This window comes from Chelonoidis abingdonii, chromosome 9 (genome assembly GCF_003597395.2).
Source record: "Chelonoidis abingdonii isolate Lonesome George chromosome 9, CheloAbing_2.0, whole genome shotgun sequence".
NCBI lineage: Eukaryota > Metazoa > Chordata > Testudines > Testudinidae > Chelonoidis > Chelonoidis abingdonii.
The window spans coordinates 10,524,310-10,538,723 of NC_133777.1; the positions used below are offsets into that span (position 1 = coordinate 10,524,310).

The 14,414-nt window shown below is 42.9% G+C and overlaps 1 protein-coding gene across 4 annotated transcripts in view; it reads left to right on the top strand.

The window, feature by feature from the left end:
• Positions 1-1,163: 1,163 nt before the first annotated feature.
• Positions 1,164-14,414, top strand: part of IQCE (IQ motif containing E) — a 42,895-nt gene continuing 29,644 nt past the window's right edge. Inside the window, exons 1-11 of one of the 4 annotated variants that reach the window (XM_032766147.2) lie at positions 1,164-1,437; positions 4,910-4,957; positions 5,763-5,805; positions 7,103-7,243; positions 7,719-7,853; positions 9,298-9,368; positions 10,093-10,206; positions 11,020-11,067; positions 12,464-12,534; positions 12,757-12,829; positions 13,287-13,336. In XM_032766147.2, coding sequence (XP_032622038.1) covers positions 1,396-1,437; positions 4,910-4,957; positions 5,763-5,805; positions 7,103-7,243; positions 7,719-7,853; positions 9,298-9,368; positions 10,093-10,206; positions 11,020-11,067; positions 12,464-12,534; positions 12,757-12,829; positions 13,287-13,336 — 836 coding nt within the window. In that variant the 5' untranslated portion in view covers positions 1,164-1,395. Of the gene's footprint in view, positions 1,438-4,909; positions 4,958-5,762; positions 5,806-7,102; positions 7,244-7,718; positions 7,854-9,297; positions 9,369-10,092; positions 10,207-11,019; positions 11,068-12,463; positions 12,535-12,756; positions 12,839-13,286; positions 13,337-14,414 lie in introns of all 4 variants that reach the window. The other 3 variants (XM_075069183.1, XM_032766144.2, XM_032766145.2) reach the window with 3 other exon arrangements.

Here is a 14,414-nt window from a genome sequence, read left to right on the forward strand (position 1 = left end):
AGAATGCTAGCCCCACGCAAGCTTGAGGTGTAAATTATCAACACTAGACGTGGAATCTGGAAACCAGTTATAGAAGTGTAATTTAAATGTTGTAGTAACGTTAAGTGCAGCGAGGCTAGTTTTCTTGTGTCCCTTGTCATTGCCACTGTCCCACAACAGGTCCTGTGCTTGGGCCTTAGGAAATTAAAGATACTTATGCCTACAATAACCCTTTTCCCCAACATTTTCCCACTGTTGCTACTACTAGCTCAGTTCCACTATTGGTATCAACTATAAGAGCACTGGCATAAATGAGTAACAGTGCTGGCTTTTTTACCATAAGGTCATTTGAAACTTCTCTGAGTAGGGTTAGACAACAAGGTGATAAAATACACATTGGACTCTGCAAGAGTGCAGTATACACTAGCACTTCCAGTGGTAGAACTGGTGGTAGGTAGTAATGGGGGAATTTTGGAGTGTAGACACAGTCATCTGTGTCTCAATTGCAGCAAGATGCAACCCTTGAAAGAAAAAAATATATAAAGGGGAATAATAGAAACAAGGATACCAATAATACTTTTCACTTCAGTGGTGCTTTCCATCAGAGGATCTGAAAGCACCATACAAATATTAATGAATTAGGTTTCACACACACAGGAGTGAGGTATTAACTCGCTTTTACAGATGGAGAAAGGAGACACAGAGCAGCTGACTGACTTGTCCACCGGCCACACAAGGAATTGGTGGCGGGCAGAGATTCATATTTAATCCTTTGATATCTGGACCTGGGGCTGTAAGAAAAAGACCAGACTTTGTGCCATTGGCCAGACTACATGAAGACCCACCGGTGCCATCTGTACATGGCCTTGAGTGCCAGCATCAGGCGCCCGCGAGGGCCCTTGAGAACCAGCCCTCCATGGGGATCAGGGTCTGACCATGGCCCTGTTGGGGAGGGCCCACAGGAGGGTCCCAGGCTAGATTCTGCGTGGGGCCCTTGTGTGGGTGTCTGGCCCTCGCCTGGGTAACCCCATCAGTAGGGCTTCCCCAGCCCCTGCCTGCTGGCTCCCCAGCTCACCTCGTTACTCCCCTGCTCTGTGTTCTCCCAACTCTGAGCAAACCCTTGGTTGTCCCAGCCCCCTGACGAAGCCGCTTCCCCAAACGCCGGGCGCAGAGACCCTTGGCCCGGGCGTCCCGTGCCCTGTTCATCCGGGTATTGGCGCGGCTGCCGCGGCTGGTTGCCGTGGACTCGGAAACGCGGAAGTTCTGAGGGGAGGGGGCTCGATCCAGGCTGGCACCGCCGGTCACTGCCCTTCAGGCCACCCTGTCCTGCCTCCCGCCTGGTGACATGCCCCTGCCGAGCCCGCTCCCCCGAAGCGGCTCCTGTGATCCGGCCGCTCCCTGAGCGCCGCTCGCGCCATGTCCCTAGCGACCAGCGAGGCGGCCACGGAGGGGGAGCTGGTGAGCAGGGGACCGAGGGAGTGGAATGGGAGCGGCTGGAAGAGGGGCCGGGACCGGGGGAGATCGGGAGGGGGGGCAGTGGGACCGGGGGAGATGGGGGGGAAGTGGACTGAGGATGGGGTGGGGGGGGCAGTGGGACCGGGACCGGGGAGATGGAAAAAAGGGGGCAGTGGGACTGGGACCGGGAGAGATTGGGGGGGGGGGCCAGTGAGACCAGGGGAGATGGGGGGGAGTGGACCGGGGGAGATGAGGAGGGGGGGCAGTGGGACTGAGGGAGATTGGGGAGGGGGGGCAGTGGGACGGGACCGGGGAGATGGAAGAGGGGCAGTGGGGACTGGGACCGGAGAATGGGGGGGGGCAGTGAGACCAGGGGAGATGGGGGGGGTGGACCACCCCGGGGGAGATGAGGAGGGGGGTCAGTGGGACTGAGGGAGATGGGGAGGAGGGCAGTGGTGGGACTGGGACTGAGGGAGATGGGGAGGGGGTGCAGTGGGACCCGGACCAGGGGAGAGGGGGGGCAGCGGGACTGGGACCGAGAGAGATGGGTGGGGGCAGTGAGACCAAGGGAGATGGGGAGAGGGGGCAGTGGTGTGACCGGGACTGAGGGAGATGGGGAGGGGGGCAGTGGGACCAGAGACACTGGGATTGGGACAGGGGTTGTGGGACAGTGGGTCTGAGACAGGAGGAGATGGGAAGGAGGTAGAGGCACCAGGGCAGGGGACATTGGGACTGGGACCAGGGCAGATGGGGAGGGAGATATTGGGGCAGGGACAGGACCAAGACTTATGGGGATGGAGGACAATGGGACCGGGGCAGATGTGTGGTGTGGTGTGGCGTGGAGAGGCTGTGGGCGTTGAAGGGTAGGACTAGGATGCCCACTACCCTAGGGTCCCTGGGGCAAGTACAACCTCCTCTCCAGTTGCATGTAAAGTGGGGCATCATCATGTCAGTGAGGACACTGCACACCTTATTATGCATTCTTAATATGATGTGCCTGGGATTGTGCATGCTGTGGTGACATCAAAGGGCTTTGACATCATGGAGTGTGATAAGGAACTATCTAGCTCAGTTCCTATTTTGGCACCCATCACCATAGTTTCTGAGCACCTCTTGAGAAGACTCCAGTGATATTGTGCTCTTCCTTCCCCGCTGACAAGAAACAGGATTAAATTTTTTTTCTAAATGGATGTGATGACAGTGTCATGCGCTGAGGTACTGAGGTGACCGGGTGGTTTGACTCCTCTTGATCCGATATTTCTCAGCAGCTCGGTGTAGATGCCTCCTCACACTGTAGCAAGGTTTGCACATTTTGTGAAGATGCCATATAATGAGGGTTTGAAACTTGTGGCAGTTCAGTCAAAATGTTGTGAAGTGTTGGATGCGCAAATATGTGGTAAAACTTTTTCTAGGATTCGGTGTAAGGGCTCCTGGGTGCTAATGCCCTTGTTGCCACGAGCTCACTCTTGACCTTGGGACGAACTCTTCCTCTGTCTGTGCTTTAGTGTCCTATCTGTAAAATTACTTCCCTGTCACCTCCATTGCACTAGACTTCTTGAGTTCATGTGCTGAAAGCCATACTGTTTTATTATTATCTGGCACAGTCTTTCTATCTCTCTCTTTTGTTTAGGGAGATGCAGGTTTTCAGGAGTAGGAGATTCTATCCATTGAAGATTTATATGCACATTAGTTAGTTTTGCTTCTTATCCACTGTTGTTTATCTTTCCTCGTTGCTGCTGTTCCCTATCTAATTGCTAATATAGCCGATGGAGTTTCATAGTGATATCCAGCAGTGTGATAAAATGCCCCAAGAATAACAAAAGTAACCTGTCAGTATGCTGCTAGGAACATTGACCCAGGAAATTAAAAATTGTATGGCATAGTGTATAAAATGTATGCCTACCTGCACTCAGCCAGGCCGAAAAGCTGCTTTATCTGTTCTTAATATTTTCTGTGCTGCCTTCTTTCCTGTCAGCCAACACTTTAAAATCTGCTTTACCTCTTCTCCTGCTTCTCACAATGAGCTAGATCTGGATCTTGCCTAGGAACAGAGCTGCATCTGTAAGCACCAGTGAAGCCAGCAGCAAGCGGAAATGAATTGCATGGCCCTTTCTGCAAGGGCAACATAACATGAAAATCATATGAAATTGAAATTTTCCAAACTTTCCTTCTGTCCTGGATATACTCGTATATGACAAGTAGGCAAAGATCATCCATTGCCTCAGTATGAAGAAATCGTACTCTTCTATGTTGGCACAATGTTAAACCAATAGTTATTTTCAGGTACTGTGATCTGAAGGGATAAACATGGGAAATTTATCCATCTACCTATTTTAGATACTTGTATGGCCACCATCACCTTAGTGTCTGACAGTCTTTAGTGTGTTTATACTCCAAACACCCAACGAGGTAGGGAAGTGCTGTTCTCCTCATTTTACAGAAGGGAAGCTGAGGCACAGAAGCAAAGTGACTTGCCTAAGGTCACAAGGGAAATCTGTGGCAGAGTAGGGAACTGAACACGGGTCTCATAAGTGCCCTAACCACTGGACAGTCCTTTCTCTCTGAATTCCAATGCTGACTCTTTCACTGACTCACTGTCTAACCCTGGTCAAATCACTGAACTTTGCTATGCTTCTGGTTCCTTGTCTTTAAAATGAGGAGGGTGATACTTCCCTCTCAGAGCTGTTGTGAAGGTTGCTTAATGTTGCAATTGAAAATGTGAAGCAGTGTATAAGTGCTAAGGTATTAATACTGAACTAATTAGCCACCCAGTACTCTTTGGAGAGCCTGTAAGTGGGAGAGTGTTAAGGTTAATATGAGCATCTCTGGTCATATTGCATTTAGAATATAACGAACACTGAAAAATAGTTACTACTTATTAAATGCAGAGTTACTTGAGAGAGAGGCTTACAGGTACATCATACTCTTTTATTAGACTAAAGGGACTGAAAAGCAGGCATGAAGATATGAAGTTGGCCTTCCTGCCAACTGCTCTGGCCATCCCACCCAGCATTGTCACTATCTGTCAAAGAAAATGTGGCGATGATTTAAAAATAATAATAGAAATGTTATTTAATGAAAGGTGAGATTTTTATTACATGCTTAGGAAAATGTTAGGGTTTCAATGGACATTTGTCATTTACTTTATATGTTACTACCTTTTCTGAAATTGATTTATCACTCTGCAGTGATTTTTCATTCTGCACCTACTGATGCTGTCTGATATTGTGAATAAGCAGTCCAGGTTGCTGTAGCCCAGGTTTTCAACATTTTAGAGTCAGATCTTGCAGAGGCTTCCTCTTTAGGAAATGTTTCCCAACTGCACTCTCTTTGTAAATGCAGTGACAAAGTACACAGTTGAATTTACTGCAGTGATTGTTATAAAAAACGGGTATTATTTAAGTTCTGGTGATCTAAATATTAACCAACTTTCTAAAGAGCAGAAAAGGTTATACTGTACATATCTATTCCCCAGGGAGATGACAGCCTGTCTGCTGTAACCTACAAATCTGACACAGAGATGGTGAGTTTTATCATCAATGTGCTTTTTGTAAACACTTGAAAAAAACTTCTCAGAATCTGCTCGTATCCCACACAGCATATTCCAGTTATGTTTGCTGATTATTGATAGATACTTTAGAAAGTAGAGCTAACTATATTGTTTCAACAAAGAATTTAACATGTGGGGGCTCCAGTAATTCCAAACATTATTGGTCTTTCAAAATTCTCATGCATGGTCTGAGACAGTTTGTAAATGACATTCAGGGAATTTCTCAATACCATCAGGTTAAGGGACCCTAAATTGTCTGTTTAGTACGCTCTAGTTGAATGGAACAAGTAAGAGTTCTTCCATCTTTTAGGGAACTGTAAGCTCCATTCTCTGCCCTGTAATAGTCCTGCACCTCTAAGGACTTGCTGATTCCCATATTTAAAATGGACAGGTAAACCTCACAGAGTTGTTCAATAAATGAGCAAAAATAGGTAGCTTTGGCTTTGTAGCATGCACCATTGTGGGGCAGCACCTTAATTGTGGTGGGATGCTTTGTTTTGCCATGCATTTATTTTCATTCATTTGCTGTAATCTGCTACAGTGGCATTTGAACTTTGGTAAAACTAGACTAGTTGGGATAGCTATGTTGAATCCCTTTTGTTCTACATGTAGTCGTGCACTACAGTCCTGTTTCTTAGACAAGTTGATATTGTTATATTAGGTCTCTGTTGATTCCCTGTTAGAAGTGGCTGCAGTTTGTTTTTCAGATTACTTGCTGAGGTGTTTTAGGAAATGGGAGAGTTTGAATACAGAAAGCCTATTTTTCTTTTTCTTCCAGAAACGGAAGAAGAAAACTTCTCATAAACCCCCAAAGTCACCAAGTAAGTGTTACCATATTTTTTCTTCTGTTTTTTTTTGTCCTGAATGAGATTGATCTCCCTGGAACACAACACCTTGAAGAGATGCCCAAAATAAGAACATCTGTGAGTCTCTATGGAACGTGAAGCCTTCCCAGCTGAGTGTTATATCCTATAACAAGAGACATTTGACTTTTCTAGGCATTGGATAGGAGTTTACAGTTTTCTGGAGATTCTTGTGCTAGGCACTAACTGAGTAGTAATGCACTTTTCCCTTGTGATTGCAAGCAGTTTGCAGATAAAATCACTGTTTGCCTTTTATTTCCTTGAAGAAATGCTGGGTCCTTTGCTGTTCCTGGGCAGAAAGAGATCCAAAGTTTTGGGGTCTAAAAGTATTGAAGCAGTGCATCCTAACATCCACTGGACCTAGTGGGTTGCAGAGTATTTGGGTCATGGAGGCTGCAGAAGGATTTAAGCCATTCCATTTTTCATTTAGCACTATAATTCTGCGGTTAAGGAAACTGTCCCCTGTTGTTATAGAATCCTTAATGTCTGTAAACTGCAGATAAAAACTTTTATTCATTTTTTAAGTCCATTCCCAGTAAACTGTCTAATATTAAAGTTTATCTTTTGGGAATTTGTATTTCATACCTAATGTTTATGTGTTTTATAAACAGTATATAATATTTCTAAACAGTAGACTTTTTCTAACGTGCTAGGTTTTGATTAGGTTCTTCCCTTTCTTTGTACCGACAAATGCTTTTTTCTTTCTGGACTACCTATGACTATATGATCAAGTCGTCTTAAAAATAACGCTTTTATTTCTATCATGGCCTTTGTGACATCACTTTTGACTATGCTTTTATTGATGTCATAAAGGCTGTGACAAACTTGCACATGTAAAAGTGTTCTCTTCTGTTGAGCCATCTTTTGTGTAGGTAAAGCATATATGTATACTCTCTTTTTAATAGATCATTTCAATTTATTAATTTAGGTGTGTGTATATTTCTTACGGGTGCATAGATGTGTTTAAAGTGTACATACAAATATGTCGGTATATATTAAGTCGTGATTATTCCTCTTTTTCTAAACTTACTCATCTCTGTATCAACTATTTCTGGAAGGCGGACTTTTTTCTTATTTTGATGTGGCTATGTTCCACTTGCCTTCTGTTGTTGTTTTTAAGAGCTAAGCATTTAAGGTGTTATAAAATGTATTTTGATAATTCGGAAGACTGTATCAAGGATTATGTTCAAGAAGGAGAAAATTGTTTTGTGACATCAACTGTAATAATGCTATGAAATATTTTCTCTTGCCTCAGAATCTCCATATATCTCCAGCACATACCTGTATCCTAAAAAGGCTGCAGTTTGGAGGTCCTTGAAGGGAACAGGGATCATGCAGCATGAGAACCCAATGACTAAAACGCCAAGGCAGATGTGGCTAGGATCTCTGAAGCAAGGTATCAGTGTAGTAATTCCATCCACATCTGCAAGTGAAATTTCATAGGGTATATAATGCAGTCCTGATTTAAGCGGGTTCAGCTTCCATTCAGTCCAGTATAAATTAATCTTGTTTACTCCAGGATTGCATTTGGTCCACCATAAATGTTTTACATTTAAAAGTTTGCTTAAGACCATTTTTGCTGGTTGATGAATATTTGCATAACTTTCTCTTCAGTGTTGAGTACCTATAGGCTCTGTGATGCGTCCAAACAGAAATATGTCCTTGATTAGATGCCTAGCTGGAATTTACTTAGTTGGTGTCTGGTTCGTTTGTTGGGAATGAACTCGACTTACATAATTCTTTAGTTTTTGGATGTACTTGTTTCTAGTGGGGGTTCGTAGAGGCAGCCAGAGCTGTTCTGGGCTTTGCTGTTGCATTCATTCAGGGTGACTTGAATGTATAGTTATCTGTTTTTTTTTTCTCATTACTAGCAGGTATGAGCCAGGCCCTGAAATCGGAATTTGATGTGTCACATGCACAGACTAACCTTTCCAGCAGCACTCCAGAATATCTAAAGGAAGCTCTAGGCATGAAAAAGCCCAAGCATGCTCGTTCTTCTAGCAATGGTGAGCTCAGAAATTAGGCAACATTGTTTTGTTTAAGGTCCTTGCTTCAGTAAGGAACTCCTCTAGTTTTAACCCATAGAACAAACTCTCAAAAGGTGGTTCTTGTGGCAACTTGCCGGTACTGTTCTGCTGGGTCTCGCGCGTTCTCTTCTCTGGGGTAGGTTCAGGGCGCTATTGCTTGCCTCTGAACCAGTTCTGAAATCGATATCCTAGTGTCCTGAGAGGAGGGATGAGAGGGAGATCCTGGGCCCGCCCATCTACTCCAGGCCAACCCAAGGGCGCCGGGTTTGGTGAACCACTTGAACTTGCAGGTTCTTCCCCTGGGTTACTGTCCCTCTCATACCATATCAGCTTGTTGAAGGCTTCTTGCCTCTTTCTAATACACATGTCCTGCGGCCTCCTTACCTAGGGTTCTGTTGGGTCTTCCCACTCCACGCGCAGCACTTCTCCAAACCTTCTATTTCTCTCTGGACAAACTCTTCTCTATCTACAATCTGGCTCCAATCCAACTTTCTCCTTCAACACTACCAACCCTGTCTGACTGAAGCAGGAGATTTATATCCATGACTCGGATCAGGTGTCTAAGTGAAGATCTAGGTGCTCTATTCGGAGTAAGGGCTCTAACTGGAGTCAGGGCCTAAGTTGGCCACAGCTGTTCTAGTTAATCTAAAGCAAACCTTCCTCCCTTGGCAGGGAATAAGGCCCCCTGCTAACACTCTTATGCTGCCCTCTGGCCATGCTGTATCACAGTCTCTGTGAGCTGTCTGGTCACATGGTGCTTGCTCTCCTTATTTCTAGCTACTTAAGTACATAAGACATCTGCCTACCTGAAATTCTGTGTAAAGTATTGACTTCTTTTGTTACTTCTCTCTATAAAGTGTTTGTGATACATTATGTTACTATGTAAAAATCAGTTTGATTATATGAGAAAATCAAAAGGAGCACACACACTTGAATATTGCTTTTTCTCCTTTTAGCAGTAAATTATTTAAAAATTACACTTCTATCTGAAAATTTTGTTACAAGTAACACCTAAGATTCCTATAACTTAGAAAGCTACAAAAGTACACATTTTTCTTTTTTTTCCACCAAAGTATTGTGTGGCTTTTGTAAGTTGTTGATTTCAGTATTTTCCATTATATGGTCCATTAGTTTGTCTTGTTTTTGTGTGGATCTTTCATACAGCAATTGCAGGGAGAGAGGGTTGTTGTTGTTGTTTTTTAAAGAAAAAATTGCCCCCAAAATCTGACAGGGGGTTCAGGTACAGCTGCAGCAGCTGAAACTCTTTCTGTTTTCAGTTTATTTTTTTTAATTGTCTAAATTCAAATTCATGCTCTTAAAGCATTATTTATTATCTATGAGATTGTCATTCAGAAAAAGAAATGCCTGTTTTAGATTTCCTTTTGTCAAGAGTTTTCCTTATTTTGTGTCTTTCTTTCTGTAGGCTACATCCCTGGAACACCTGACTACAAAGAAAAGGAAGATATGTATGATGATATTATTGAACTGAAGAAGGTACAGTTGCTTTGCTACTTGAATAGAAAAAGTCCTATTTTCTGCCTCATCCATCTGTGGGTACCCAGCCCTAACCAGATCAGCAGGTTCTAGTGCCTATACCTGGAAGAGCCACCGAGCTTCTTCACTTCAGTAATGTATGGACTGAACTGAAACCATGCCTATTTAAAGATATTTCATTTTACTAATGGTGTGATAGTCAGTCTTCTTGATGTGGGAGGCCATGTAGTATACCCAAAAGACTGAACAAACCCCTACCTGGACTTTGAAAAGGTTGATTGGGGTTGGTTCCTTTGCCACTTGAATTTCCATAGCAATCCCTGATTATTCTTTTAGTGAGTAAAAGTCAGCCAGTTGGGTCTGTGTGTACATGAAGATGGGATTGGGCTTGACTCCTGGGCAAAGCTGAGCCAGGCTCTTGGTTAGAGGGAGGAGCTGAGATGGAGGTACTAGTAGACAATCATCTTGGCTGCTCCAGTGGCTCCAGTAAAGTTGCCCTTCCACTGAAGTCTTTTTTTTCCCCCCTCTTCTCCATACCCTGCAACTTCCCCTCTCAATCAGTCCTAATCCAACATGATGGTCCTCTCCTTGCTTTTCCCTCATCATGAATGCTAGCTATTTTAATTGGGTTGCTCTTGGTGTCCAAGAGTGAGTTAATTGTAAAAGCCTGGAGAACTTGGGCAGAATTTGTAGATGAACCTGTTCTTTTTTTGTTCCATTTTAGACAATACAGGTTCAGAAAAGTGAGGGGGATCGGATGAAAACAAAGATCCGAAGACTGGAGGAGGAGAACAATAGGAAGGATCGACAAATTGAGCAGCTGTTGGATCCTTCCAGGGTGAGTCTTGTAACCTTTCCCAGTAGCATAGCTGACAGCAGGATGTTAGTTTACAGTATTAGTGCAAGATAGTGAAAATGGTGTTTTTGAATTTTTAGTGTCAAACTGAAAGGTCAGCTTGCTCTGAGTCAGTAAGGGAAACTCATGTCTCAGACATGAAAAGTCTGTAACATGATGGCCCCAACCTGAATATGGTTTCTAGGAACTTTCAAGGTAAGTATGGTAGGGGAGGACAGGAGGTAACCATCTCTGCTATCATTGCAAAAGCAAGTGAATACTAAATCAGGCCTGCCCCTGCACCCATCATTTCTCTACTCTGAATATCTCAATTGTAGTAATGGCGAGCTTGCCTAAGACAGAGATACAGCTGATGATTTCTGTTCTGTGTATTCAAGTTTGCCGTTCCAGTCTATCCGTTAACTGGAAGCACAAAATTAAATTCAAGGACAACTTACAGCATATGTCATATTTTATAGATGGGTTTATTTAGGAGAAGATAATGGTCTTTTCTACTGGCAAATTTAAGCCCACATACTGAGTTATTTACCTGGTGGTGGGGAGCCACGCCCTGTGCACAGTGAATGGCAGATATGGTCCTGCCTCCTCACCTGTAGAGCAGAAGGAAAACCCAATTGTAAGACTAGTGAGCCTAGAAGAGAAATTCTTGGTGTTTACTGTAATGGATGGCACAGAAAATCCTTAGATAAGTGTAAGAACATGTTCCTGGGCTAGAGGGTAGGAGGAAAATCTGCAGGGAGGAAGCTGAAGAAGAATTTAACAAAACTAAGTTGATTTTGTTATCTTCTGTTACAGGGCTCTGATTTTGCCCAGACTTTGACAGAGAAGAACGATACTAGATGGGTAATTGTTTCTTCACCTTCACCTTCAAATATGATTTTCTCCTTTCCAGTTGAACGCTTACTGCTAGAAGAATATCCGAGATACAGGAGGAGACCATACAGTTTCATTAGGCAATCATATAAGTGATGTCTTCATTATTGCCAAATATAAGACCTGAAACAAAGGTCTAGAATTAACAGCAATTCAAAGCGCCTTTTCTCATCCTCAGGATGAATGTGTTTGCATCAATACATCAGCTTATTCATGGCCCTGAATTTAGCAGAGTAGATGTACGTTTGCACTCTCCACCTCTTTTTTCCCACACCCCCTAATAGTGAATGGATGCAATTATCAAAGTTTGTTTTTATTTAGTGACTACATGCTATGTGAAATTCATTAAAGATAAGTGCACAGTGCTATCTTTAGGAAAGAAAATTCAAATGCACAACTTCTAAATGGAACATAACTGGCCAAGAGGCAGTACTGCAAAAAAATCTGGTGGTTATAGGGGATCACAAATTGAAGATGAGCCAACATTGCCAAAAAGGCTAAGATCATTCTGGGGCGTATAAACTGGAGAGTTGTGTGTAAGACATGGACAATAATTGTTCTACTCTATTCAGCACTGATGAACCTCAGCTGGAGTACTGGATCCTGTTTGGGGGCCACACATTAAGAAGGATGTGGACAAACTGGAGACAGTCTAGAGACGAACAACAAAAGTAATAAAAGGTTTAGACAACCTGACCTTTAAGGAGAGGTTAAAAAAACTGAACATGTTTAGTCTTGAGAAAAGAAAACTGAGAGGTGACCTGATAAGTCTTCCAATATGGGCTGTTAGACAGGGCTGTTAGAAAGAGGATGGTGAGTAATTATTCTTCTTGTCCACTGAAGGTAGAACAAGAAGTAATGGGCTTAATCTGCAACAAGGGAGATTTAGGTTAGATATTAAGAAAAACTTCCTAACTGTAAGGATAGTTTTGCACTGGAATAGGTTACCAAGGGATGTTGCGGAATCCCCATCATTGGAGGTTTTTAAGAACAGGTAAGACAAACTCCTGTTGGGTGGTCTAGATGTGTTTGGTCCTGCTTCAGCATGGGGATGGACTAGATGACCTCTTGAAGTCCTTTCCAACCTTACATTTCTGTGATTGTATGCTTATGTATTAGTAGTGTTTGCACTCAGCTCTTAATGTGGTTATATTTAAACTAGCTGTTTATTAGGCATCTGATTTAACTCTCTCCCTCTAAGGATAGCAGTAATGCTTACCATTTGTTTGTCTTGTTATACATATGGCTAAATATTTCTCATTAGATGGATTTAGAAAGATGAAGTGGGATTCCTGGGAAACAGGAATTCTGACTGGAGATTGAGATTTCTCTAGAACTGATGAACCGTGTTCTTTCCTTTCGGTAGGTAATCAATAGACTGAAGCAGAAGATTCTCAAGCTGGAACAGCAATGCAAAGAGCAAGACAACACTATCAAGTATGGTTCTTTTGGGACAAGGAAATATATTGGACAAGAGGGGGAAGGGAATTGGACATCCATTTTCTTATGGAGTTAGATTCTCTGACTCATTGGGAAAGATGAATTAAGTCATAATCACATATGACTCTCACCATACCTTTCCCAGATATTTTAAACCTTAATGGTCATTCCTTCCTTACAAGATCTCCTGAGGTTACTGTTGTCTTCTTCCATTTTCAGTAAATTCCAGACAGATGTGAAGACCACTAATTTGGAAGAGATGAGGATTGCTATGGAGACCTACTATGAGGAGGTACATCTGGTGAGGCCCCTGCCCGTGTAAACGGGAGGAGAGGTTCAATTATAGATTCTAGGTAGAAACCCTGAATAGTTTTACACTTGTTTCCTAGAGCCCAGCTGTACCTGTCTATGTGTGAAAGTCAAGTAGACACGTGTGTGTTTTGTATATATATAAAAGCACTAACTAGATGTACTTGTAAAAGCCTTGATGTAAAGCAGAAAACCTATTTTTAATTAAACAAGGCAAATAATGAAACTGATACAGTGTACAGCTCTGAGCAGAGCATCCATGTTAATGCCAGTAGGACCATACTCTTTTTTGGCCATGGCATTGTTACCTGTGCTAATGCCACAAGGATCTTACTTTTATTTTCACTTACCAGACGCTGCATAGTAGATTAGCATTCTGAGCTTTCCAATAGTTAAGTCTTTTCTGTGTCCATTAAGGCAATCTATTTTTTATACTTCAGATTCATCGTCTCCAAACCCTGCTGGCAAAATCTGAGGCTGTGGGGAAAAAGTATGTTTATTTCTTTTGGGATGGGTGCATGTATATGTTTTTGGTATATACTTTGTATACTATCCTAAGTGATGGAAAACAATTGCATGTAAATTATTGTTTGTCTCATAACTTAGATGCTGGTGGATTTGCTTTTCCACGCTACCTCTGTTGACTTCACAGCACGCATGTCATGCCCATGTTGCTTCCATAGTAGATCTATCACTCTGAATTGATGGGCTTTTAATGAGGAAAACAAAAGGCATCTATCTCAATTAGAGTTTTAAATTCCCATCCTGTATCACCAAAACAGGATCCCTCTAAAGAGACACTAAATCAAAAGAACGCTCTCATTGTCAAACAGAACAAAGAAATACTTTTTACTTTACAGGGAAACCAAATATTAAAGCTGTTTGAAAACGAAGCAAAACATTTTAAAGCAGAGCAATTGAAAGCTCAGAAAAGAATTTCTAGCGTTTATTCCTCATAAAAGAAAATCCATTTCTTTACCCCCAAAATTGAACTCCTTCTCCTGGCAACATTACATGTATAGAGATTGTTGGATATTTGATTTGTGCACATTTAAGTCACTTACGTAGACTACTCTAGAATGTGTGCTGCAAATAAAGAAAGTGCTTTGATGTGAAAATAATCCAGTAGTGCAGGGGCATTGGTTCACAGTATGACCGAGACAGATTAATGGTAGCAGTTAGGAGGTGTTAGGATGTCGTAAGAGTGAGACATAGTCAGAGCAGTGTGTCTGCATACATGTCTGGTTTTGTGATTGCTGCTCATGTAGGCATACCCAAGCTTGCTGTGCTTTAGCTAGATCAAAGCTAGCTTGAGTAACAATAGCTGTGAAGCTGCAGCAGCATGAGCGCAAGCTAGCAAGGGCGTGAACCTGGGCTAGCCACTCAAGTGTGTACCCAGGGTCAAGAAGCTAGTCTGTGCCACTGCTGCTGCAGATACGCTGCTACTGTCACTCGAGCTAGCTTTGATCTAGGACAGGTACACAGATCAAAGGTAGCTCAGATATGCTTACATGATCTACAGTTACACCTCCTGATTGTGGTATAGACATACCCTTAGGCCAGTTTAC